This window comes from Neospora caninum, chromosome VIII (assembly GCF_000208865.1).
Source record: "Neospora caninum Liverpool complete genome, chromosome VIII".
NCBI classification, from domain to species: domain Eukaryota; phylum Apicomplexa; class Conoidasida; order Eucoccidiorida; family Sarcocystidae; genus Neospora; species Neospora caninum.
The window spans coordinates 4,067,892-4,094,948 of record NC_018395.1 but is presented as its reverse complement, the minus strand read 5'-3'; the positions used below and the strand labels follow the sequence as shown (position 1 = coordinate 4,094,948).

Here is a 27,057-nt window from a genome sequence, read left to right as displayed (position 1 = left end):
TAGGGCAAAAAGGCAGTCAGCTAGCTGCATATCACAAGTCGTCATTCAGATCACATGTCTTCGATATTTCCTTCTTTCGGCGATGTAGCGTGATGCTTTTTGTCACCGGGCTGTTACACCAAAAACGAAATTAACGTAGAACCGTTTGTAGCAATGCATGCCTGTGGACGCCTTGGTTCAGAGTTGCGTGAAAGTTTCGCGTAGAGGAGCTCATGCTAGGCGTCACAATCGGTAATACACTGGTATTGTTTGCTGACAAGGGTTTTCTCTAACAATTCAGTCGTCCAAGTACCGGCAAACCACATATTCTTCTGTTGTCTTCAACCGTCCACTTGACTGCTTATCTTTCCATTAAAACAGTCCTGACATGATTCCCACCGCGACACGCCCTCCTCCGTGAAACCATCTGAGTATGCAGGAGATCCCTTTCTTCCGCACAGTTAATGGAGAATCCACATTCACCTGATGATATTCCTGGTGGAGCAGCCGGTTTCGCCTGGCTTGGTCGAGGTATGTCTAATCGCCTCGTACTCTTTTATCGCTCGTGAGTCTCACAGGTACACGGAAGTGCAGTTGATCGACTGAGACGCACATTATTCCTTTGTAACACACTTGCTCCTGTGTGCGATAGACTCGGAGACTAACTGTACTTAATACGCGTCCCCTTTTGCACTGTCAAAACTCTGAGGACCATCTGGAAGCATCTTTGCCTCAACAGAGAAACCTCTTGCCCAGAGAGGGAACCTTGTGTGTTCCGTACCACACACGCTTTTTCAATATGAGAGGAAGGCAGTGGCCATAGTAACTAGACTTAAAACTAACCCCGACATCCAAGCGGCAGTTAAAAAACTATAATTCCATTTATACAGTCCTCAAGCCATGGGGTATATTAAAATACAAAAGAATACGAGAGAGGCAGGTGTAGCAAGCAACAACCTAAATCTTTATTCTGCTGCTACTTCTCCATCTATCTGTTGAACGTTTGCAATTGCACGATGTGTTTCTGAAGTATATTTAAACGCTGTAGTTATACCTAAAAATTTGGAGTGCAAAGGGTCATTGCAACCCCCAAAGTTGTGAGATGAATTTAGATTTAGAGCACACCGATAAAAGGCACAAGGTTTGCCCGGAATAGACCCATATCTATACTGAGTGTTCTCGAAACCATGCTAACACAATAGAACTTGGACCTGGTAAACAAAGACATTCAAGATATAAACCAGTAGTCCAACTCGTATTATATACGCCCCAGAAAAAGCTATAATTAATCCTGTCTCAAGTATTATCACTCACCATACGACGGCATATTTCAGTGACATGTTGATGACAAATAATTACAAACCACCACACACACACACGTACCGGTTTGGGATGGTGTCACTTTTATCACCGCATAATCTGCTAGAAAATACCATTCAGGTGCCGGATACTTTGGTAGCTGTGATGTTAAGGAGCACGGGAAATGCTACACCTAAAATTTGCATGCTTGATTGACATTTAGCCGCTAATATGCAATCAACCACAATGTCCCGTTATCCTAGATAGATCGTATGACTCCTGGTACTTTGCGATCATTCTAACGGCGAGAAGGGAAGTGAGACCTAGTTATTGAGAGATGCTCACGAGCCCTAAACGTAGCGTAATCTCAGCTGTTCGCGATAGAACCATAACACACCTTAATTGGATTTTTACCCAACCACTATCACGGACGCTTTCTCTGCACAACGGGTAGTTGACAAAATGCGGTAGCCATCTGGTTGTCCTCTTGTGGTATAGCTCACCGTACGCTGTGTGGCCAGCTTCTGAACTGCCACAGAATACTATTCCATTCACTCAACTAGACGCCTTTCGGCAGCAGCTAGCCTGATACATAAAACTGGTGCGACAAGTTGCTTCCAGCAACAGTCATTTGACGGGCAACAATACTGGTTCAGCCTTGTTTGTTTACTTCCCGTGTCAACCACGGTTAATGCCCTTGTGAATTAAAAGTGACACTCCAAAAACAGTTCGAAAGCCTTGCTGTTCCAGGACGAACAATTCTGACTTCGTGTCACAACCACCGTACTTTATAGTGAGATTCGCTGGAGAGGTTCCAAAAATACAAGGTTTTCCGCAGGTCGACAGACAAGCGAGCTGAAAAGACTTTGCTCGGGACTAACGTAGCAGTGTCTTTCAGATGCCCGGTCCCGTGGGAGCCGTCTTCAACGATGTGGCTTTATCTAGATTGCACTGTGGCATACACTACCTGACGTGCAGTTGCGTGAGGGCCAGAGGCATTACGCGGGATTTTCAGAGGCAGCTTATAGTTTGACGTGGTCACATCGCGACTACAGGGGGGTGTGGCCACGCGCGTAGAGTCTACAAGATCCACGATCAGTGAGAAACAGATTGGAGCAAGGCACATTACATTCGAAAAAAAAATCCTAAGCAAACATCCCTCGAGAAGGCATTCCCTCTGGATCGACAATCCATGTATGCCCCTCTCCAGGTGCGACAGGCCATCGTTGCTCATCAGCGTCTTTTGGATTACAAGTGATTCACCGAAAATCCACACACAGACCGAGAAAGGTTCTGTGAACGGTTGTGTCTGTCTTGTCCTTCCCAGTCTAGACTTTTAAGTCGGCGTCCTAAGGTACTTCGGGAAGAAACACGCACAGTTGCGATCTCTGTGGATGGATCACAGAACGTGATTTTCCACGGTCTACATGCGGTTTTATCCTTTCAACAGGACGTCGACTGAAAAAACAAGCTCGTCAACCTCCTCCCTTAGGCCTGCAGGCAAAATGGGCAAGTCGAACAAAGACAAGTCTGTATTCGATTTTGCTATCTGAAGACAACTCGTCCTCCCTTCTTGATCGAACAGCCGACGATGCTCCGGAGCTAAATCGCGTGCGAAAACGGCGAATCTCCACATCAGAACGCGACCACAGCAGGTATCTTTGCCACGGGTGCCCTAGCGATCGAGTGCATCACTGTCGATAGTTCTGGCCCACACCAATTTCCACATCCTCTTGTGCCTGCCAAAAGCGAATTGCACCCTTGTAACTCCTTCAGACGCATGCAGCCACTCACCAGCATCGATGATTGAGATTTCACACCCCCCATGACCATGGACCCCGCAGCCGTCAGAGGGGCGGCTGCGCCAGTTTCCTCAGCAGGGTAGTAGGGAGACATGCGGGCGAACTTTTCAACCTGTTGCTCAACGTCGTTTGTCAGTTCCGTTTCATGCAGCGACGGAGAGACTTCGTTGACTTCCGGTTCGAAGAAGAACGCCCACGTGGCGACGGCAACAAGGGCCAGCCAGATGAGGATGGTAGCCAGGCCGCTCATGCCAGCAAAGAGCACGAAGAATTCTGCAGGAACACCCCGGAAACAGCATGCGCAGAAATTCGGCCACATCATTCACATCGCCACGGACGGGATGATACGCACTCGATGAATCTGCATACACCTGAATTTGCGGGACTCCAGGATTTGCGTATTGTCGATGAACTAGGCAAGTGCAAAACGAAGGCAATTCGAAGCAGCCACCGCTACCTATACACCCGAAGGGAGCTTGGTCACGGATCTCTTGCGGCGCAGCAGACTCACCAACGGTTCCCGCGAGCGCGAAGAGGGAGGCGTTGATGTAGGCGTGGAGGTCGCCAGCGCCTTCGTCATGGTAAACTTCAAGCAGGTAGTACGCGCACGCGTACAGGAGGAGGGCCACCGAATGCATGCAGCGAATGTACGAAAAGAAAATGCGCTCGGAGCCGCCTTCCTGGAAGTGAGCATACCACTTGGCGCTGTAGAACTTGGCGATGTACAAATAGAAAATGAACTGCATGATGCTGCTCAGAAGATCCAGGAAGGTCGCCAGGCGCAGGATTTTGCTCCCTGCACGGTACCCACGAGCCCAGCTGCATGTTCAAAAGGCACAACACAACACAAACGCATGATCCTACCGCAGAACTAAACACACTGAATCCCGTGGAGCACAAACAGGTCCACTTATCCGAGTGAAGACAGAGTCTTTGTACATGCCGCGGGGGGAGGCCGCAGTGTCTGGGGCGGCAGTCCACTCCTGTCCCTTGCCCCGCTCCCTTCGAACCGGAGGAACTGCAGGTAGTGTTCGAAACCACGCTGTAGTCTTACCACGCATCATCAGCAAGAATGGCCTGGAAGCAGACGAGGTACGCAGCACCAATCATGTAGAGGCCCGACCATACAGCCATCGCGATCTGGAAGGAGTGCGACGCTCGCGCCTCCTGTACAAAAAAAGACAGACAGGTCACACAAGATTCGATCAGGACGCGTTGTTGATACGACACGGCCCCACGTGAACTCCGACACGTGGAAGCTTCCGCAGAAAGCCCGGAACACGGCGGGCCGTTTCCGTTTGCCTCTGTGTCAGATTGAGACGTCAGCGAAACGCAGCTGCCCCGCTGGACCAGTTTCTGCTTACCTCGCTGAGGCCTTCGAGTTCATAGCCGAAGAGGCCGGATCCTCCGAAGGTCCAGTAAGAGACGAACAAACCAGAAAGCGATAGGACTTGGAGGAGAGACCCGCCCCGAAGGAAGTACGAGTTGCCACTTGCGCCGCAGCACAGGAATCCAGGCAGATCCACACACGGCCCGCGGAGGGACGGGCGGGGATCATCGAAACCCTCTTGGCGCGTCGAGTACCACATTTTTACAAATGTTGAGGAGGCAAATCACGTTGGAAGCTTCCAGGACACGAGTTCAGCTCGTACCGTGTGTGTGGGCCGAGCTCACGTAAAAAGTCGAGATGGGGCTGCGGCCGCAGTGGGCGGAAAGACACCCGGCGACAGTTTAATCTGGAGTACGAACGACAAAAACGCACGGCCCCAGTAGAAATTGACAAGGAACTGACTTCCTAGTACGTTCCGACTAGGAAAGCCGATCTTGATGCCTGACGGTGTACGTTGCGGCTGCCGTCTACTGTAGAAATTTTTGCTGGAGTCCCTCTAAAACAGTGTGACTAGGTACACGGGACATTAAAAGAATAAGTGCGACAGTTGCTGCCTGCACCACAGCAGAAAAAGACAAACAGCCGCGTTTGGTTGCGCGGATTTCCTGCGATGTGCGCGGACGGGTTTGCCCAACACAAGCACCGCAGAGCACGGCACAAGACAGTGGGTTTTGAAGGGAAAAATACGCCCGACGTCTTGTGTGTACAAAAACGTCTTCCACGTCGTGTACGCAAACAAACGAACAGAGAACCCGAAACCAACAGCAAATATCAACACCTAGCAACAGGAAAGCAATCAGAAATAAAGCTTTCTGGCAGCAAACAGAGCCGTTTTGCTGGAAAGGCAAAGTCGCACGCAGACGAGGTGGCTCCAAAACAATTTAGGAAGAGTCAACGAGCGGACCTCTCGCACTCTCACCTTCCACCGGCCTCACGCGCGTGTCCCGCAACCTCTCTCTCGCGCGGCCTGACCGGCTCGCAGTGAACTTTCCCCGCTGCGTGCTGATCGAGCTTTCCTGATCTTCCAATCCACGGCCCGACGGCCTGCCAGAAGCCGCTGCAGGCCGCTCCTGTCACGCGCAACCTGCGGAAGATTTCTGGGTCACTGCAAGTTGTGTTCGGATGAACCTGGCCGAGCAACCGCGACTGTCTTGCCCGCGGCCTGTGACGGCTCAGGCATATCGGCTTCATGCGCGGCCTACAAACGGAACTCGCCGCAAACGGGGTTCAGCGTCTTTCCCACCCTACACAAGTTTGGGTGCGCTTACCACCGTTCATTGTGCGCGCCCTCGGCTTCTACGAGCCGCGAAACCCAGGGCGCGTCTGTAGGTCGTCCGACTACACAGGGTAACGCTCAGCAGCACGGCTTTCCTCATTTTTCGTTGGCTTTTGAAGAAGCTTTCCTCGCTAAGAGCGGAACGCCTCGCCAGCCAAAAGCAAAGAGCAAATCTAGGACACTTTTACAGGGCCCTTAAATTTGCTCCCCGCTTCGGCTCTCCACCTGGAGAGTCTCCAGTCTGTGTTGTAGGCTCGGGGACCTACGAAGGGTTCTGTGGAAACGTCCCTCTGGCCGTCTTCAGCGGGGGGGAACGCTGGCGCTTTTGGCCGCATGCGCTCATGTCGGCTAGGGCTACTGGAAGCTGCAGTTTTTTTCGCTGGTTTTCCGTTTACAACATTGATGCCTCGTACGGGACGCCAAATTGCGTGACATCAGTGTCGCTCCATTGGTGCCGTCTGTGAATCAGCGTGTGCGTTGATCGCGATGGTTCTTTTCCGGTCTTTCCTTGGATCCCCCTCGCCAGTCTCATCGAGCTTGTTTGAATTTGTGGCCTCGTGTTCATTTAAAGGTGTTGACGCTGTTGTTTTGGCTCTTCCCTTACACAGCACCCCCACATAGGCTACGACTGCTAAACAGTGTACACTAGCAGAACCCCAAGTCGGCTTACATCATGCCTACCCAAGACAAGTTCGGCTGTAGGCAAATTGAATTTTGTTCGCGCGTAGGCTATCCTTGAACGTGCTTTCCTTTGACTTCATCCACTACAGGTGTCCCTGTACCTCATGGAAGAGATCAGAGTGGAACAGGGGTTCGTTCTCAGTTGTGCTGGATCGAAGGTGTCCGGAATGGAGTGAAAAAGCGGGTCCATTTAGCTGTCCCCGACTGAGTTACTGTACCTAGCGAGCCTCGCTTCTTGCTGAGAATGACACTTTCCCGCGAGGGACAGGCCTCGCATGGATTCACATGGAAGCGAAGTAATATGTCCAGTCGCTTCAACTTCCTGTTCAGTAAGCGAGGCAGCAGCCTAGATTCGTCACCATCCGCGGGAGGGCCCCTTGAGAGAGCAGCAGACAGCAATGGAGGACGGAGAATACGGGAAGGCGCTGTGGCAGCGGAGAGCCTCGCGAGCAACACGTCTGAGGCAGATCCCCGTCGCGTCAGCTCGAACCGTTCCGCTCCTGAACGCTCTCGACAGGACTCCCCACCGGCGCGGCCATCCAGCCGGCTGTCTTTCAGAGAAATGTACAGGCGGCTGCTGAAGAGGCAGCGGGGCCGAAAACGGCGAGGAGCCACCGCAGCTGCTCATAGTTCATTCCCGGGCGCGGCCGTTACGACCGCCGCGTCGAGTCCACCGTTAACCAGAGTGAAGTCTGTACATTTTGGGAAAATGGTTGTGCACACCTATCCACGTGACGCGCAACCTGGCGGCCCAGACACGCCTATGTTTGCGTCCAAGTCGGACCCTTCGATCGTGTTTGTCCCAGACAGTGGAGATGAAAGTGACGACGCTAGTGACGAGGAAAAGGATGACTGCATTTTTGCCAATAGGCATGTAGCGCCAGCACTTCATCCGGGCCGCAGTGTTAGCTCAACGACGTCGAGCGACTGGACAGGACCTCGAAGTTTTCATGCCGCTGCTGGATATATGTCGGGCGACTCCTCTTCGGGCGCTCGCCGGATGCAGTTTGGCCGATGTTTGTCTGATACACAGGAGGAAACCACACTCGATGATGATGATGATGATGATTCATTTCCCCCCAAGTCGTTTTTGGAATACCACGGCGACGAATTCGGCATCTCCCACTACTTCAACGGTAGCACTGGCAGCAGGGGGAGTACGTGCGTTTCGCACCAGTCGACTTCGAATTCTCTTCTCAAATCGTTCTCTTCTGTCGCCGGCGGCAAGCCGCCTGGCCCAAACGATAAAGAACTCGAGAACGTGTTGATGGGCTGGTGCTCGTAGCTGTGCTCCTTTTTATAAACGTTTTAGGGGGGTGATTTTCCAGGTAGTCCTGCCAGTGCCGGCGCAGTGTGTCTTAAACTGCATTGCTAATTATATTTTTCTTTTCTCCAGGTATTGGTGGATCAACGCGGATGCTGCCGCAGTGGATTAGCTGCGTCTGCGTAGTGACACGTGTGCTGTAGGGCGCGCAGCTTGCGTCTAATGCTGCTTCTTCTGTTCGTTAAATGTCGATATAGAAGGTATTCTAGGTTGCTCGGGCACGCTAAACAAACAAGCCGATGGAGTGTTTGTGGCGCTTCCCCGGAGCCGGAGTGTACAGCTTGTCGCATGAGGGGTGGACGTCCGGCTGATTTCAGCGGACTGCCTGCTTACATTATCTCAAGGTTGTTTCTGAAGGGAGCGACGTCACCATCGATATCTTCCTGGAACGTTCATGAGGCAGAATCTTTTGCTCAGCGACTCATCGCTGTACCATTGCGGGCTTAGCTGGTAGGGACAGCTAGGGTTTGCATCCGGGTGAAATACGTCACCTTGCTTACGTGGCATCACGCCAAGGGTCGTACCTCAGTTTTTCTGGGCGTATCGCGAACCTGCTGGGTAGCTGTTCCGTTCAGCACCGGCTGGAAAACTCCTTTTACACTCCATTTCGCAGTTGTTTCCTTGGGAAATGGTCTCACGACAGAACATTCGTGTACGACATCGCGTAAAGCACTACAGAGGCTCAGCAGGCGCGCAACGACGGGGTGGAATAGTGACAGCGGCTCATTAAAGAGAAAAACCTACAGTTCGACCGCGCTGGCACTGAGAGCTTGTCCTACGCAATAACGGTGAGCAGTGCATGCTGCTAGTTCTAACCCCAAAATCAGCCCCACTTCGAGCATTGCCATTGTCTACAATTATGACAAAATATATGTCGGCTGACTTCGTCCCCAAGTGGGTATGAACATGGTCTCAGTAACTATCTTTCAGAATGCACGTTTCTTCCATGAGCCCAATAGCCGTTGACTGGACCAAATTCCTCAGCGCTACAGCGTATGTTGGACTGTCTGTGAGCGCCACAAGCATTCGCATTGCCAGTTCCATTGGAGTGTGAATTTTTTTTTTCATAGTGCAACGAGCCTTGTCTGCATAAGTTGAACTTGCTGTTTTTCAACGATCTGTGGACTTGGCGGATCAAATGTCAATTTTGATGTTCCGTCCGCTCTATAGTGAAAGTTATTTTCACAAGCGCATCTTATTTTCACAAGCACATCTGTAAGTCAGTCATCTGCCAATAACGCGTACTACTGCGCTGATTATGGAGGCGTACTATAGGCATACGGCACGATATTGAAATCACCAATGCCTTCGATAGTTGGAACGAGACGTAAATGGCAGCTAGACAAGCAAGCAGAATACTGCTTTGGACACGCCATGTTGCCCGGAAATGTCCACGCCTTCGGCACGTGGTGGATATCACACGAGTCTGCTCCAGCAGCTGTCTTACTACATAGGAGGAGCTATGAAAGGATGGCTTCGTGCAATTGCTGCTGTCTTCCTCTAAACGAATTCGAAGTCTTCCGCTCGCTGCCGAGGGGAAAGTTGCAACGAACGGCCTGGGATTCTCTTTTTCTCGTTCAAGTTCTGAGAGCATGGGTTTTACTAACGGACAGTCGTACTTGTGCAGTAGAGGCGGGGTATTCCGCCCACTTAGGTCTATGGTACTCGGAGCATAATCATTCTGTTGATTGTCATGCCTCTGGTAACAGGCCACCCAGCAAATGAGCCAGCTTGTCACCCCTTGCCACGGGTACAGGGTGTCGACGCGGTAAGAGGAACTACTGGGGATCATTGGTGATTTGAACCGTGCCATTTGGGCAGTACATCCGACTGGAGCCTTACCACCCTGCTAAGCTGATGTTCTCAAATGTAAGGAGCGACTCAGAACCAACGTTTCAGTCATCGTTCACCCAGATGCTTTTCTCTGCTCATACTAAAAAAGTCACGTCAGGTGAGACGCTGAAAAGCCGTAGGGTACAGCATGCAGTGTGGCGGTCGAACCTGTGCAGACTGTGAACGAGGACTGCATGCACCAGAGCGTGTGTTTGCATAGCACCCATACTGAAGAAGAATTGGATGAAAGATATAACCGACGAACTTGTGGTACACCAAGTGGCACTGTCCTGATACAGTTGCATCCTGACTGTTGCCAAAACTAAAGAATTGCGAGAGGTGCTCCACACCAATAGCTTAGAGTCCGCACGCGTTAATCGCCGGAGTGGTCGCACTTTGTAGGCCACCTGTACAGGTTAGAACATGACTCGGGCTGACGCGGATAATTTGTAGTGTTATGATAACATGACGCGGATAATTTGTAGTGTTATGATAACATGAAGCGTCTGCGAGGTGTCCTTCGGCTTTTTATTCGGTTCTTAGCCGCTCATGTGCTGGCAGCATGTGTCGTTAGACCCGTACTGCGCTGTGCTTGTTCCTACGATACTGCCACCTGCCATCGTGGAGGAACAACGATTTTTGTACCCATATCGGCTGCAACTCGAACCGCCGAGTTTAGATGTGGCTTCGGGGTGCCTCGACTGGAACCCTCTGTTGAGTCGCAGCATGTATTCAGTAGCAGGGAGTGTAACACTACTGTTTCGCTCGAAAGTCAGCTTCCCGGTGCGTCGTTAGTGGCCGCTGGACGTGATGGCGGCCCATCTTATATTTTGAAACTCAAAGAATGGCCAACGGCAGAAGCACCAGAAGCAGCATATTACCAGTGTGCCCCTCTGGGTACAGATGGACCCACGTGTAAGGTCATGGTCGGTATCAATCGACCCACCAGTCAGAGTTCGAAAAAATCCAACCAACCCACTGCACAACTTCATCAGGCCGGTAAAGCTATCCCGACTTGCTCCGAAAGCGGGACTTCTGTTTCGGTGCATGTTTCATCGAGGACAAGAAGAGGTTATTTTAGGTGTGGAACAGAACTGCCACTCCTCGATCCACCCGTTTCTGAGGAGCTTGCTTATACAACCCGGTCGTGTAGGGCAGCTGCACCTCTTGCTGCACAGGTGCCAACAATGGCTTGTGCATACAATCAACCTCAAAACCTATACATTCTGACCTTGAAACAACTGCCGGCTGAGGAACACAAAACTGTGTATTACAAATGTGTAGATCCTGGCAGCTCAGCTGCGTGCAAAGTCATCGTTCATGTCCCACCCAGTGCGCCTGATCCTCAGAGTCCTAGGGCGCACCTCCCATCCAGTACTGGTGTCTGCACTGAGAGTGGAACGACAATTAGAGTTGACGTGTCGAGCAGGACAAAACGAGCACAGTTCGGATGCGGAGGAGGAATGTTTTTGCTTGACCCTCCCTTTCTGTCCGGTAACCTTTACACGACTCGATCGTGCTCCAAGCCCATGCCTCTCCGGACTCAGGTCTCTGGATATTTGCTCATGTCACCGTCTGGTGGCAGTTTTTATACTTTGGCACTAAAGAGTCTACCGGTGGACCGCCCAAGAACGCTATATTATCGGTGTATGTCTCCAGGGCGGGGCGAAAGCTGTAAGATTGCGATTAATGTTCCTCCAGATCCAACAGCAAACCAAAATGTAGTTCAGTACCGAGGAGTCCCCGTTTGCTCGGACAATGGTTCGACAATAATAGCCCCTGTCTCGCCACAGACGAAAACTGCACAATTCAAGTGCGGGCCGGCATTTTTCGAGCTGTATCCTCCAGTCGCCTCGGGGAAAGCATACCCTAGCCGGGCTTGTGTGACGCCTGCACCTCTTGGTGATATTGTGAATGGATCCTTGAGCGAATCTGCAGGCGGTCACAATCTGTATACGTTCCGAGTAGACGACTTACCCGCAAGAGAATCAAAAGACGTGTATTTCAAGTGCATGGCCCCCGACAGAAGCGGCTCGTGCAAGGTACACATAAAGATACCTCGACGTTACAGTTCTGCGAAACCATTGGAGCCACCAAACATTCACGTCTGCTATCCGGGGCCAGATGCTTCCCTACACATTCGTACGCCAGCATATAGTTCTTTTTACGTCAGGTGTGCGGCGGGTCTGACCCATTTTCCATCTGAAGAGACAGAAGTATACGACAATCGGGACGGAGCCTGCAGCACCTCAGTCTCGCTAGATCGCCTTGTGAAGGGTGCGGAGCTCATTAGGGTGCCACAAGTGAGGAGCACTGGGAGCACCTACCTATTTTCTGTTGAGCGACTGCCAGAGGAACAAAATAAGCTATGTTATCTTTGTGCACCGAATTCGAATCTGCGGACAGAAGCCTGTCGCATACTGATCACCGTGCCGTCGAGAAACCACTCCCATGGGAGAGCTCTGGAGCCAACCACAACGCCGAGTTCCCAGGCGTCACTGAAGAGGATTGACAGCGTTAGCATCATGGCCCTCTTGAGTATGAGTGTTTTCACCTTTTAAACGAGTGGTGTTTTCTACCGACGAAGGAGTCCCCAGCTACTTCATTCTTTCTTGGGAAACTAACGGCGGTCGCGACCTGATCAATACCCTACCCGTTCCGCATCCGCTGCAGATGGCGTGACTAAGGACGCTGCAACAGAGAACAGGACGCCGTTCGTGGCAGCTGCGCTGGAGACCGACACACCTTCCTGATCCGTTGGAGTCTGCAGAAGTTTGTCCCACTACATGCACACTGGGTTTCGCGTCTGAACGAACTCGCCAAGGCTTCCCTACTGTGTTAGGCTATATAAACCAAATGCAGTCTCGGTGACCTACCGGCGGAAAACCTATGAACTGACTAGCGCGTAACGTCCCAATAACTTCACGACACAATGAACATGTAGGCTCAAAATATTTGCTGGTACAGAGATTATTTGACACGGATTCGAGGAAATAGCTGTTCAGGCAGAATCAAACGCCGACAAGACCATCGCCGACAGACTCCTAGGTTTATTCTGTGTCTCACCGAGTTCCTCTAGTTGTGGGTCCATCGCTCCTTTCCGCGGCAGCGCGGCCGGTGCGCTTCAGAGGAATAGGGTCAGGGCGAGCCTGCTGATCAGCGTCGCGTTTGGGTTTGCTTGCTTCGCAGGCGGGGCAATTTGAAGCGACGAGGATCACTACGTTCTCATGCCCAAACCGCGCTCAGAACTCCATAACATGGCATGAGTCACTGTGAATAGACAATACAGTACCATCATACAACCCAAAAGGCTTATGACTCCTCACTGGTTACTTCTCCGCTTGAGCCAATGCCGCCTGCCCCCCCCCCCCTCCCCGAATCACCCTGGCCATTCCCCCAGTCCCTTCATTCTTGTAGCAGAGAGTTGCTATATGGGCGTGCTTACCTTGTTTACATGACACCAGCAAGAACAAAGCCGAAATCAGGTGTGATAACACCCAGGAGCAGCAGGAGCAAGCAACATCTTTTCTTCCTTGTTAGAAAACTTGCTCCCATGAAGTGCAGTGGCCGACGATCCATACAGCTTACGGAAGAAGAAAACGCAACGGACAACAGGCGACGCAACAGGACCTCGTGCCCTTTCGTATCTTCAAGCAAACATGACCCAAATTCTATTAAAGAAGATGGTGTGCTTTTGTCCACAAACCCGCGATTGTCGAGACTGGGATTAACGTCAAGGACTGATGCCTTTCCATCCTGCCGAAGCACTGTCATGGTCCTATAAACTGACGTACGAGAGGACTGAGCTTCCGTGTTGGAGTACAAAGGCCACTGCAACTAAAAAGCCGAAGCCGCTAGGTTGAATCTCATAAAGGGGGGCAATATCAGCGCCCTTCATTGACATGCTGCACCACTTGTGCCTTCATGCTGTCTAGTAACGGCTCTCATCCCTTGAGTGGCCAACCGAGCCTCTTGTTTATTAGAGCGCTGTCACCCAAACATACGGATTGTGTGCACTTTTGGCGAGCCCCTGTGTTTGCTGCCTCATTTTGTACATGTGAATCTGAACGGTACTGTTCCCAATCCAGTGATTTTGTGCCGGATTGATCTGGACTGCTCAAGTACGAAGTATCCGAAAAAGACCAGTGTCGTGGGGGTTTTGGTTCCAGGGTGCCCAAAGGGCGAAGAGAAGGATAGTGTACTCCTTCATGCAGGGGGAATGTTTGTCCTTTGGGACAATAAGTGAAAGATTCGCTTGCCTGTTCTTCCTCCTGAATAGATCTATCGACTGTAGTACTACATTATGGGACGAGCAACGGACATCAGAGACTGTTGCATTCTCGTTGACGTTGTAAGTTTGTCTCCGTCTACGGCTCTGGCGCGTTCCTCCTGCACTCTTGATGGCTGTTTGACACTGCATGTGAACTCTATATAAGTAGCAGGGCTATACGCTCACTGACAAAGTTGTGCACATCCAAGCCTCTCAGCAACAGGAAATTTACTCACAGGAGCGATGGTGGAAACTGTGGAGCTCACTTGTTGCGTCCCGTGATCGAAAGCCGTAGAACAAGCAACTCTTCTTCAAATAATGCATTGCTCACATAAAAGGAGATTGTGGAACCCAACACTGTACTGCGGAGCTCCACTGTTGGACGCCAATATGTTGGACTTGCACAGTATTTCACGAAGAAGACATACGCGACTTGCTCTAGCATGGTGGATGTTGAACAAAATAACGCTGGACAAGCATTTGCTCATTTCTGAACGTCTTTCCAAAATCGCTCTGCCACGCTTCAGAGGCACTGCCTTTATGATGACCCCAACTTCCCTGATCGCACTTCGTAGAAGAAACTGCCCACCCGTGCCAAACCCAACCTGGTAAGACGTAAGCAGATTCATTTACCACTAATCAGTTAGGAGGCTCCAGGTCGTACTATGCTATGCCGTGAAGCAACATAAGTGTCCATCGATGATAATGCAGTTACCTTCGCAACAAAACTGCCTAATGATTGTTCAGACACACGAACAAAGGTTCACAGCGAAACAGAAACTGACCGCCTTGGAGATTCAAGCGGCCCCTGAAAGTGTACTCTATAGAGGCGACCGCTGCTCCACTTCGCGTAAACACTCTATGGTGGTGAAACACCAGGAGAATGTTTATGCGTTAAGCCAACTTGTAGCGACCCCTATGATGGTGATGCAGTTCTCTTAAAGAATGGCCAGCATTACCGCCGGCGTGTGACTGTGCAGTGGAGCAGCAGACGGCCCATTTGTGAATATTTTGAACGATTGTTACGGGAATAATTGCCGACCCAGTGCAAAAAGGCTGGCATCCCACAGTCTCCATTCCTAGCCCATCGCACTCTACTTTCGAAGCATGAGATGGTGGACTTTAGCGGCAAAGCTCAGCAGGCGTGGTACAGAACACACCCCTACAGGGTTATTCGCCGCCCGGCTGAAAGCTGTTCACCTCCTGTCACATGATTTTGCAGGAATAGAGTGACCTAAGAGAGTAGCATTCAAAATCTGGAAGACTGAGGATCAGCACGCCTTTGCCGAACAACCTCACGAATGGCTGCCATCACCTGGCGACACTAACCGCCACCTGTAAACTTCTGACTTGTCCTCTTTGAAAAGGCAAAAATTTTTTGCCTGCAAGGGCATGCAGTTTTTACTGACAAAAACGATCACGTTCCCACATCACACGACGGCGGTAACGACAGCACCACCTACAGGCCATGACTTTTACAGTTGCCCCGAAAGTGGTAGTCGTTCCGCTAGGGTTCGCCGTTCAACATGCGATGCCGGGCCACTTCTTTTAAGGATAGACATTTGTGAAGCAATGCAACAAGAGAGCGAGACAACTCAAAAAAGTCAGTCAGTGGCCCAGGACAAATATATTTCCCTGCTAGTTACCAAGCGCCGTTTCTTCCGCTTGAAAAACGAGCAGTGCCACGGCTTACTGGTGACACACAGTAACATGATACAGCCGCATCAGAGGTGCACAAGATGACAAAAAAGCGCGAACTCTCCCTTGTCTGCTCAACAGCTCACGTTGCTGCGAACCTCCGACTGTTCCCCATCCTTGCTTTTCTTGTCTGATTGCTTCATTTTCGAGCACTTCATTACACATCGGCGCCAAACCACAGCGTAGACATGTGTGACACACACAGACATTCATGGTGCTCTTCCTCTGCACCGTTCCTCCACATGAATCCTCTCCATACAGCGATGAACGACCAGAATCAAATTTCTTTTCCGCAGTAAGACTGGCCTCACAACAGCTCTCGATGCAACCTGATTCCTTTAACTGATGTCCGAAAAAGAGAAGCTTATGCCACTCTGCCTCAAGAGCTAAAGAGGCAAATCTGGAGCTCAGAAACGCCCTGATAGACAACTGGAACGGACATGGGCGCTACTAATAACAGTCTCTATGTTCCATTCGCGTTTTGTTTTGCCAGTTGGAATAAACCCTGCACTGTGTCTGACACAGAGAAGAGAACTGAGGAAAAACGATTGAAACGATATTAGGGACAAGCCCCTCCTTCACGTCGACACTGCGCTGTTTCTCCGATATAGAGAAAGAAGCAGGCGGAAGGCCCTCAGATTTTATCCTTATCTTACAGCAATCTACGTCTTTCATGCTTACGGAGTATTCTGGCTAGCTTGCACTTTTTGCGCGAACAGAAACAGTGGCAACTTTCAATGAACGTGACACCGATCAAGGCCTCGAACTGATCCATCATTGGGGCTTTATAGGAGCACTTCGTTCTTGTGGATGCGCGTTGTACTTCGATGCCGGCACGCATAGCCCAAACCCTAAAAGTGCATGGGTGTCCCTCAACTTCTGCTCCTCGCCCCCAGGGGATGCCTTGTCTACGCCAGCTCCTTTCATCGCACAGGTTTGCTGTCCGGGAGGACAAGTTAAGAATTTCAGGCGAACATCCTCCTCCCGCATGTGATTCTCTAGGGTCCACCCTGCACACGAATGCAGATCAACACGCATAACTCGGACTGCATTGCCGTTTGCCCACACGCACACCTAGACCAGCTTTGTAAACATTAAAAAGTCGGGGAAAACTGTTCACTCGGACAGTCCTTATAGAAAGTAAAGTAAGCTATGCAATGCCGCAGCAGCCATAGCTCCACACGCTACTGAGCAGGGGCAGGCAGCCGGTGCCGTGGAGTGAAAAACTTGGTCCCTGTTGTACGGAAGACCCAGGTCTGCGAAATCTTTAATAGACGGATGCATCCTTTCGTCGCAGTTGCTACGACAGCCTATCCGTGCATGCATTGCACCGCTTTTCTCTCACTTCCCCGTTTCTCTCACCAAGCAAAAGTGTGCTCTCGTCCCCGCAGTCGAGGACGACCTCTCCATCGGCGTTAGGGAGATCCTTCTGCGCGTCGCCGATGCTACCCACGCTGCTGACGCCTCGAATATCCCGAAGACCAGGGTAGCCAGCTTCCACACAGGCGGCGTAGACAAATCGCCGCGCGTGGTGCCTGCTGCTTTCCGGCCGAGGAGCCATTCTGCAAGACGTTTCCCCTGTGCAGACACCGAAAAAAGAAGGGCTGCTAATGCATTACCACGAACCGATTGTCTGAAACGGAAGGACACACCGCACGGAAGACGCGTTGTTCGCCGCTGAGTGATCACGGTTTTCCTGGAGACTACAAAAGAGCTAACCCGACTTACGGGAGAGACAAACGCGAGACGAAGGGACATGCAAGGACGCGTGTCACGTTATTTAAAGACAGCATTCAGCGACACAGAGTATGGAATCAATCAAATATTATACACATATCTGGCTCCACAAGATAGATATGTGGAGTTGAGGTGCGAGGGGACTGACCCGCCGCTTACAGAGCTGGTATACCTACTGCAAACAGTCATCTCAACGATCCACTATGGAGGAACCCATAAATACTTGACGACTGTAGATGGCAGGACATGTGCTTAAGGGCCAACACTGGGGAAAGTGGAGCCCATGGAAGACACATTTGAGGTCACTTTTCATTATCGTGGACTGGCCTTGATCCACGTGGCACTAGGATTGAAAGACGAGTGCCTTGACGACGAATTATTTAACTGGATCCTGTCTGTTATGACTCGGGAACAGCTCAACAATGACGTCCTCTCTCATGGAATAAGTTCCATGGCACATTGCGAGGAACCCGGAATCGGACGGAAACGCCCTCTAAGAGTATTGCTGCCATATGCACCATGGAATAGCGTTGGCCGTCACCAGTGTCTTTCCGTTCGCCTGGTCAAAATTCTAATGGGCTGCCCCTAGGGTTAGTCAACCATGAAGCGAGACCGGAGCCTAATCCGCAGAGACGGTGTTACGGCCCTTCTATGCTGGCAAGAAACACGGCACCTGTTCAACCGACAACAACCGATGCTGTGGACTCGGGCTTTTCATGCTACCCACTGCAGAGCTATACGCGCGTCCCTGGAGATAGATGTACTTCTTTCAGACTCACTACCGTACCTGGTTTGCAATGGCCGATGAAGGAGTGAGCAGCGCCTCCGGGTCCGTAGCCGACAGCAAGCTTCAGACCCCACGCAATTTCGGTTCCATCTGGACACCGCGCTTCCAATGTGTCCTGCAGAACGGCAGCAAAACTCCAAGCCAGCGAGCACTCCTTACTAACACATGACTTGGCGAAGGGTGTTCTGAGATGACGCGTTGCCATTCAACATTAACCTCCTGTCCCACCTCGTCAAGGTAGGGCCACGGACATGCGCAAGATGTTGCTCCTCGAACCATTTTGAGGGGACGTGACTGGTAGAAGTTGAGACCCAAAATACGCTCCTGGCACACAGCTCCAGAGCACTTTTCATTCACTTACATCGGGATCTTCGTTGTTGACGAGGCCCTCAACGACGACCTGTTGAAGGGAGAGCATAGCACTGGGGCCACAGACGGCCCAGATGCGCGAATCGTCCGCGGTGTTCCCTGTCGACGAGGAACGTTCGCATACCGGCCTGAAAGAACACACGGGCACTAGCTACTCCACACATGAGCACCGATGCCTCGGACGCACAAAATCTGTGGCTAGCTTGAACAGACAGAACTACCGCTGCTCTCATCGCCCAGTACTTCTGTTATTGTTGTCTTACAGTCCAGGTCTGCATGCCTCCATATGGTAGTCATCCGGGACGGCTGTCGTGTCTCTGAAGTTGAAGATAAGCGAAAACCCTCCGATGATCACTTCTTTTCCGGGACACCGCAAATAGCCCGGTGCGTCACCGCCCCAGACGACCGAATGCCCCTCGCGTAGCTGAAAACACGGCAAAAAGACATGCAGTCTCTCCAGAGGCCCCAATGGAAACGACGGAGGCACACTGTGCAGATGTGAACCACAGGCGAGTGATGTGCTGGACGTTCGGTTGCGCACCCGAGAAAGACGCGACATATCAAGCAGGTGCAAAACAAGGGAAGTTTGCATGGCCGCCCAATCCCAGGTAGGCACTCGTTCGCGGAAGCGTCATGGCCTGTCGATAGGTTCGACTCGCATCAACTATGGCACCGAAGATACTACTGACCTCCGTCCCGATCGTGTCTCTCGTTTAGGCCTGGTTCCAGAACTCAAAGAATGCCTATTTGCCTATTAGAGAGTGCTTTTCGACTCTGGGAATCTCCACAGAACCTGACGCGGGGCTCTGTCTGTGAACAGGGGGGACAAGGACTATTCTTCGAGGTACCTCGGTTTGGTATCAGCCTTACTTTGTCTGCGACGGATTTCGCAGTAGAATTCGCCAGCGAGTCAAACTCGGCCTCGCTCATCCCAAAGACCCGACCGTAGTAAATTGCTGCCTTCCGGTAGGCTTTTCGAAACTGAGGAGGCATGAAATTCTCCAACGGTTGCATCTGTATCTGGATCTGTATAAGCAACCAGGGCAGAACAGCCACAGACCGCTGCCATATGGATTTGCCTTTCAACCGTAGGCAGCAGCCTGTTTCTCAGATTGCCGGCCTTCTCCCGCATTTCCAAGGCCAGCCTCGTTGAAAGAGATTCCCACGCGGAAGACTCCAACTGTTTCCTCGGTCCAACCATGTCTGTTCCTTCGCAGATCGTAGCTGTGCACTTACCGGCATGGGAAGATCTTCCACCGTTTTGGACCAAAGAACGATCGAGGAAGGATCACTGGGGTCCTTGGGAGGCCGTCCACCGACCACGCGTGTGGTGACATTCTTTTTGAAGTCGCTCGTGCTATTTCGAGAGCTGTTGGACTTGTTGGTACTCGTTTTCGCACTCGCCGAGAAAAAGTAAAAGGATGCAGACACTTGGGCAGCGACTGACACACCTGAATCCTCCAGGGAATCTACGTCAGAGGATTTCACCTTGACCTCATGCACCATCTTCCCTCCTGCAAAATGCAAAGCTCGACACCAGTTTTCGGACATTGCGGCGAAGCGAAAAAGAGGCTCACACAACTCCGCCGGAAGCGGCGAGTCAGGCGCCTTCACGCTTTCGTGAGTCAGATGCACCGTCCACAGGCCTTTCTTAGGGACGCCCGAGAGACGCGACGCGAGGTACCCACTTTCGTCCTTGAAGGCTTCCAGTTGACACAATTAACCGCAAACCTATCCGGGGCCCAGCTGCTACGTTGCTAGCCTCGACACGGGAAGCACGTCGGATCCCGCGTCATCTGGGGTGTGGTGCAGACAGCTGTTCTTCAGCCCTCCGGAGGAGAAGAGAGGACGTGAGGCTAGCCCGCAGAAAACCTGGACAGACACATTTCTCCTTTTCTCACCGAGTTTCAGGTTTGTCGTCACATGCGTCCCGAATTGGCGGAAGAGTTCCATCCACTGCGGAACTCCCATCTGCCGGCAGTCGGGACTCTCCGGCGTCATTTTGTAGATAAAAGGCTGGCATGTGCTGCTTGGATCCAGGCCGTGGAACTCAGTGGGCAAATCCGTGAGAGCGCGCTCGAACCCATAGGTCGTGTTCCTTCACCGCGCAGAACAAGGCAGGAAGAACAAAGATACCCCAGATCGGGTTACTCTTGACCGCGCGACACTCGACTCCGGCGCACATGCGGAAGCGCGGAAAGGGATCTTTCTTCCTCACTTGACGCACCGATCCTCGCAAGTTACGCACACTCCCCCGTACGGACCAACCCCGCGCCCCCGCGGGACCGCCGGCGCTGCGCCCAGCTTGGTTTCGCCACGGTCGGGTGCACTGGAAAAGCATCTTCCCGCGACTCACTGGGCTTCCACAGGAGACCCCTGCGACCTGTGCGTTACAGGGTGATTTGAGGACGCAGGACACAAGGAGCTGCTCGTAGTTCCTTACCACGCAATAGCGGGAGAGTCCGACAGCCCCGCTTCGTAGCGGAAGCAGTACGTCTTCATAAAGTAGCTTCTCTCCTTTTTCGTCGCGACTTCCTTCGCCATTTCTCTGTAGCCGGTAGACGCGGAAAAAGAAGCAAACCACGAGCCTCCTCCCGCGGTGGCGTCCACCGACAGCTCTGTTTGGTAGTCGGACATTGAGGAAACTTCATCAACCTACAAAGGACCACAGAGAAGAGCACAGCCTTTCTGGCATGCACCCGTGTCTGCGCCACACGAGGCTTGACGGCTCGCCACTGTCCAAGCTTTCGTCTCGTGTCCAGGCACCCTGGACAAACTACCCTACCTATCTCCATTTCTCCCCAAACCCGCTTGTGCGTCTAGGGGCGGAACCACAACGAAGACACCAGAGTAGTTCTTTATGGCCTCGCAGCCTGTGCGCCACGGATCTCACCGCCTCAGACTGACGGCAGGAAACAAAGGGACGAACGAACCCGCCAACAGGCTGCAGGAGACTCAAGTCGTTCGTCACGCCGTACGGCCCGTGCGTCCACTCGAAGCGGAGAACGGGGCTCCTGTAACCTGCGCGGAAAAAGGCAACAGGCCTGACCTCACGGGATGCATGCCGCTGCACTGGCGCTTAAAACAGATTCACGGGTTTCGATCCGGCTCTCACATGCACAGACCTGTTCCCACAGAAGCTCAAGATATCTAGGCAAACAGAGACATGCGTCTCACCGGGATCGAGGGACGTCTCGGGGTCGCCTAGTGGGTTTCCTTTCAGCAGATCGTAGCCCGTTCCGAGAAAATCTGAAGACACAAGGTGGAGATTTACAACACATCCGTGGAGGCTTCGGCGTTGCGTGCCGTTGAAGCCAGGACCATCGGAAAGCGGACAGAGGGAACGGGGCAGAATCTTTTTTCTGACTCTCTCGCGATGATGCACATGCGTCTGTGCTACCCGGATGAACAAAATTGCCAACCTACGGTGGGCGAAGCTGCTGTCGGAGACTGGATCAACCCCTTCTCAGAAATTTCGACAGCTGCCTCCAAACGTCGAACACGAGACCTGGTTCACGCCTATCCTCACTCTGCCCCGCGTCTTTCGAAAGCTAGCGAAGACTTCAGCCCTCCTCATAGGTGAAGTCCTATCCAGCATCAGAGGTGCTCTACGGCCTCTGTTTTTACATCGATCGAGGCGTAAGTTACCTAGAGCAGGAATGGTGTCGTGAGCCTGCTTGTAGACATCTGCCTGGTCGAGAATCTGCAGCTTGCGCCTGCTGTCCCACTGGACGTCGGGAGCCGATCCGCGTCGACCGCCTTCAGTTTCTGATGGTAGAGGGGAAAGCGTATCCAACAAGTCCTGACTCCTTCAACTTTTCCTCGGAAAATCTATCGAGACCCACCGTGACAGGGCGACTGGAAAGAGATTGTGGCGCCGAACTGCGGCGCTGCGCATCTTTGGCCGCAGCGGAACAACCCAGGCTGAACCCCCGCAGACAGGCAAGCATAACCGGAAAAGGAAACGAAAAAGGAACTGCGTGCCACGAACGCGGTGAAGCTGCAAGCTAAAGCGCCGAGGAGGGAGACGCGAAACACGAGAGAGACTCCTCTAAACCTCACCTGCTCGAAACAGCGTGGCGCCACGCCCCTTGCCGAAGTCCGCGAATGTGCGAGCGCTCCCCAGTTTCTTTTTCATCTGAAGCGTCAGAGAGCAAAAACCCACACACACACAGTGGTGCCTCTGCGAGACAACTCGACTGCCATACTTGACAAACCCGCAAACAGAACAGTAGAGGCCCTCGCCTCGTCGTTTTCAGTTCATTCTGAGAGACCCGAGCTTCCCCCCGCATCTTCCACCTTGTCTGCTCTCCAGCGAGAAGGCGTCTTGGACGCACACTCAACTGGTTTCTCGCTCCGCTTACTTCACTGGAGACGCTGTCGAGATCGACGCCGGGGACGACTCCCCTCCGGGACAGCCCAAGAATGCCACCGAGAAAATCTCCACCCGCCTCTTCGTCGGCGTCGTCTCCCGAACTGTCAGCGCCCTGAAAGGCATCAAGAGGGTCGCCAGAACCTTCCCCGAACCACTCGTCCTCTCCACTGGTGCCTGCGTTCTCCGCTGAGTCTCTCTGCATGCCCCCGAGGTCCCAGTCGAAGGCTATATCTTCCTCTCGTTCAAGTTCACTCGACGGCTGCCTGCTCACAAACTTCCCCTTTCGACCTTTCGACAAACGAAGTCGCTTTCGTAAGCGACCGTCGCTCGGCATCTGCCGCCTTGTGCGCGTAGAGGTAGAAGAGGCCTGTGCATCGGAGTCTTCTGTTTCGCCATCTAGATCACTGAGTTCAAGGGAAAGAGCGTCCGAGGCGAGTGCCGCACTTTGAGTGCTTTCGCCCTCGTTCACCCACGAAGCGGTCGACTTTCCAGCGACGCTGCGTGGCCGATGCTTCCTGGACACACGGCTGGGCTCTGGAGAGGCCCCGCTTGCTGATTTTCCTGCGTTCGCCGCACTGCCGGTCCGACCCTTAGGCGACCTGTCAGGCTGAGTTGCGCCTCCGTTCCTGGAACGCTGCGCGCTTTCCGGTTCTGAACCCGTTCCAGCTGAGGCTGCATTCGATCCCGAAGAGCGACGCAGCTTGCGCGCATATTTCTTTTCCGCGGTGAGGACGCGCGTCGGCGTCGAACGCCGTCGAGTAGCTTCTCTTTGACTCCGGGCTGTGGGAATCCAACTTCCGTTGGAGACGGTTGTTCTCGGCGATTCACGCAGAGCACTCGACTCGTCCTCGTCACCCGATTGAGATGTCCCTTGTTCTTGCTCCTCCACGCGGTCCGCCTCTGCATCTGTGTCCAGATCCATGCCGTCGTAGTCAAAATCTTCCGGCGTGGCATACTCGAATTCCTCAACCCCGGCACGAGAAGCATCGAAATCAATGTCCAAGTCGTCGAGATCCTCAGTGCTGGCGTCGCTTTTCGTCTGAGTCATCGCGGCAGGCTCGCTCTCTTCCTGGCTGCGTGAAGCCGCGATACTCTCTGAAAGCAACGCGGGCTCTGCCTCCGTTGCAGATGAGGTTGGGAAGTTCTCAAGCAATTGCTCGCCCTGAGCGTCGTGCGTCTTCAGAGAACCCAGTTCCTGCCCTCGATCCGCACGATCCTGCGTCTCCTGAGCACTTGACGTTGGTGGCCGCTTTTCGTAGGGCTCTTCTTGCTCCGGTTCGGAACCTTCCTTCCCCATCTCGGCAGAAGCATCCGCGGAGTTTTCCACCGCGACCGCCAGAGTGGCGGGGATGAAGGGGCGAGCGTGTCCTAGGCCGTCGTTTTCAACTGCGTCTCCAACGGTGTCGTCTCCACTTTCAACTGAGGCCTCCCGAACAGATTCTTCCGACGCGCTGCGCTTCTCCCCTGCAGCTGTCGTCTGCGTTGCCTTCCCGTTCACCTGAGAGGCAGGCTCCGCAGGCCCCGTCTTTCCCGTCTGTTCTCGCTTCTGCCCAGCTGTCTCTTCAGCTTGTCTCTGCAGTCCTGTCTCACCTGACGAGCTCCGCGCGTCCTGCGCCTGCTTGTCTGCCGCGCTGTGCTCCTGCAGCTCAGTGGATTCCGGCGGAGACTGAGCGGTCACCGTTGAACCCGTCGCTGGCGAGTTCAGGGGCTGCAGTGCAGACTCAGACCCCAGCTTGTGCGCGCGTTGCAGCGCTGGAGGGAGTTCTGCCGAAGCGTCCACGCGCGTCGGCATGATCTCCCTTAACGCAGGAACAGACGCGCTCTGTGCAGGGACGAGACTTGCGCCTGGGCCCGAGAGAGTCAAGGGAGCTGCTCTCGCGTACGGGGAAGGCTTTGGAAGACGCGCTTTGAACTCCGGGACCGCCGAGAGGAGTCCCTCTGCGAACCCCGCGTTTAGAGCTGCACTGTAGGCAGTTGAGGCTGGAAGGCTCGAGGGATGCTCCACGGGAGACAACCCCGCGCCATCCGGCGTGACGGCCGGTTCCTCGGGGACTTCATGCTGCTGGAAAGACTGGGATGAGAGCGCACCAAGAGAGTGATGCAGGCGATGCTGCGCGATGCCTGACACGAGATGAGGAAGGACCAGAAAGCACAACAGGACAAACACACATGGACGGTAACTCCACGTGCCTGTGCCCTGTGCGACCGGGATCAGAGGCAACTTTCTCCCGGCCATCCCGAATTCCAACTGGAAGCTCGGCGGCGTCCGCTTCAACGCCGCGCACGCGAATATGAGTGAGAAAGCCGCCCTTGCCAATGAAAACGGCGGGAGCGACCGCAGCTGATACTGTGTGTGCCCGTGAAAAAACTTGGACCGGCCGCGAGCTGCCGCACACCCGGCAGACCGTGCTGAAGAAGAAAGGACGGTCGAGATCGCTGCTTTTCGGACTCCAACAGAAGGGAACACTGCACTAACCGCGTGGACTTTTTACGCGGCGTCGAGGGAAGACAGCAGGTGTGCTCGACTTGAGCTGCACAGACGGTCTCGGGAGCCGCTAGGAAGAAACGACTTAAAGAACGTGTGACAAAGAAACATGCTGCACTGCCGCGGAAACTGCGGAATCTACAAACCTTAACTCAGGAGTGTGCAGGGACGTGCAGTCTCACTGTCAGGACGAGTTCCGCCTGTGTACGCACAGACATCGCCACGGAAACGCGAAAGGCCATGCTCTCGATTGTCGGGCGCCCATGGTCGTCCTTCACAACGGGGCTTTCCAAAGTGCGTGTGAGAGTCAGGGGTGCGGCGTGGCTGTCGCGAGGGAAGAAAGGACAAGACCGGATAGATCGTTGCGCCTTTCTGCAAGGGAACTAAAGAAGAAGGCTAGCGCTGATCAGCCAGTCCGCCTGCACGTTTCGGTTCGAAAGAATCCGAGAAACCGCGCCGAGGAAGGAGGTTGAGCCTCTTGCACGTCGATCGTGACTGTCTCCTTCGATTGTGGGCAAAAGGGACTACCCATCAGGCTCCAGGTGTGCTTGCAGGATACCCGTTTGAGCGCAGCCGCTTGGCTGTTTCAGCGGGTTAACGTCACTAGCCAAGCGCCGGCCGTCCCGCCGTCCCCTGCGCCGAGCCGGCGGCACACACTGCGCGCGGCTGTCTGGAGTCCCGGGGTGAACCCCCTCGTCGCCGCGGACTTTTTCTGGCGCGAAAACTGCCTCGAGCAAGCAAGGAATGCCTCCCCTATAGAGACGCGAGACATTTGCCGGCGAAACGTTTTAGTCCAGTCCTCTGCTACGAGACTGTAGCCACACGAAGCATTCTCGGGGCGAGAAAAAAGGGCGAAAACGCATCCGCCGTTCGGAGCTCGCCGCCTCCAGGTGCGCGTAGCACAGACGATAAAAATCTTTCTCAGTCTCACCTCTAGTTAAGATCACACAAGAGCCCAAAGAGGGTGTTTTACGGAAACTACCGAAATATAAAGCCTGAAAAAAGGAGGTGACGGCCTCTTGGAACTCTTCTCGACCGACAGCGCTGTGCCGGCCTCGCTCTAGGAACCTTTCTGTCTTGGTGTCGGCTGCGGCACCGGTGGAGCCCCTGTCTCCGACCCCGAGCTGGAATCAGTGCAGTATGTCTGGATTACGTTTTTTACCAACGGACTCAACAGAGCCAGAAAACGACTAAACGGAAATACAGGCACTGCACTCCTGGTCACAGGGGTACTCTCTGAAACAGGATTACTTCACTTTGTTGCAGAGAGACTGGAACCCTCACCGTGTTCCAGTTGCGTTGACGCAGCGCCACACACGACACAGAGAGATGGAACGAGACCGTGAACTGTTTTCTACACGTCTGCGCGTTCGTGCCTGTTTCGCCCTCTATCGAGCACACTTTTTCTCCTCCCATCCCCAGAATGCCTACTCTTGTTGCAGCAATCTACCTTTCCGAAAATTGAAGGCAGAACTGATTGTCTGACCTTGCAGGCGTCGAACGACGGCTAGACTGAACTCGCATACAAGGAACAGTGTTGCCGAGGGACGACTTGCCTTCGGGCAGTTAAACCGCAAAAATAAACATTCGTTGTTTTAAACTCTTTATCCTTGATATTCTAGAGGAAAGAATTAGACAGTTTGTGTAAAAATATCCGGCGAGCTAGGACTCTTGCGCGTTGTGCAGCGGTACGCCAGCCCCCGAGACGCGACACGGAAGTGATGGAAAGTTCGTTTTTTTCACAAAGACAAG

General features: G+C 53.0%; 3 protein-coding genes across 3 annotated transcripts; 1 reads left to right on the top strand and 2 right to left on the bottom strand.

Annotated features, from left to right (window-relative positions):
• Positions 1-2,969: 2,969 nt before the first annotated feature.
• On the bottom strand, positions 2,970-4,669 carry NCLIV_035190 (conserved hypothetical protein; the record flags this gene model as incomplete). Its single annotated transcript, XM_003883720.1, has 5 exons — positions 2,970-3,017; positions 3,073-3,353; positions 3,592-3,899; positions 4,135-4,247; positions 4,445-4,669. 5 exons carry the CDS (start codon positions 4,667-4,669, stop codon positions 2,970-2,972), a joined length of 975 nt encoding a protein of 324 aa, XP_003883769.1.
• Positions 4,670-10,081: 5,412 nt separating this feature from the next.
• NCLIV_035180 (SRS domain-containing protein) lies at positions 10,082-12,145 on the top strand (the record flags this gene model as incomplete). Its single annotated transcript, XM_003883719.1, has 1 exon — positions 10,082-12,145. One exon carries the CDS (start codon positions 10,082-10,084, stop codon positions 12,143-12,145), a length of 2,064 nt encoding a protein of 687 aa, XP_003883768.1.
• Positions 12,146-16,326: 4,181 nt separating this feature from the next.
• On the bottom strand, positions 16,327-25,547 carry NCLIV_035170 (hypothetical protein; the record flags this gene model as incomplete). Its single annotated transcript, XM_003883718.1, has 15 exons — positions 16,327-16,562; positions 16,915-17,130; positions 18,077-18,191; positions 18,438-18,573; positions 18,709-18,869; positions 19,316-19,471; positions 19,682-19,959; positions 20,347-20,543; positions 20,889-21,100; positions 21,339-21,466; positions 21,623-21,694; positions 22,094-22,213; positions 22,508-22,583; positions 22,810-24,891; positions 25,488-25,547. 15 exons carry the CDS (start codon positions 25,545-25,547, stop codon positions 16,327-16,329), a joined length of 4,245 nt encoding a protein of 1,414 aa, XP_003883767.1.
• Positions 25,548-27,057: the final 1,510 nt, after the last annotated feature.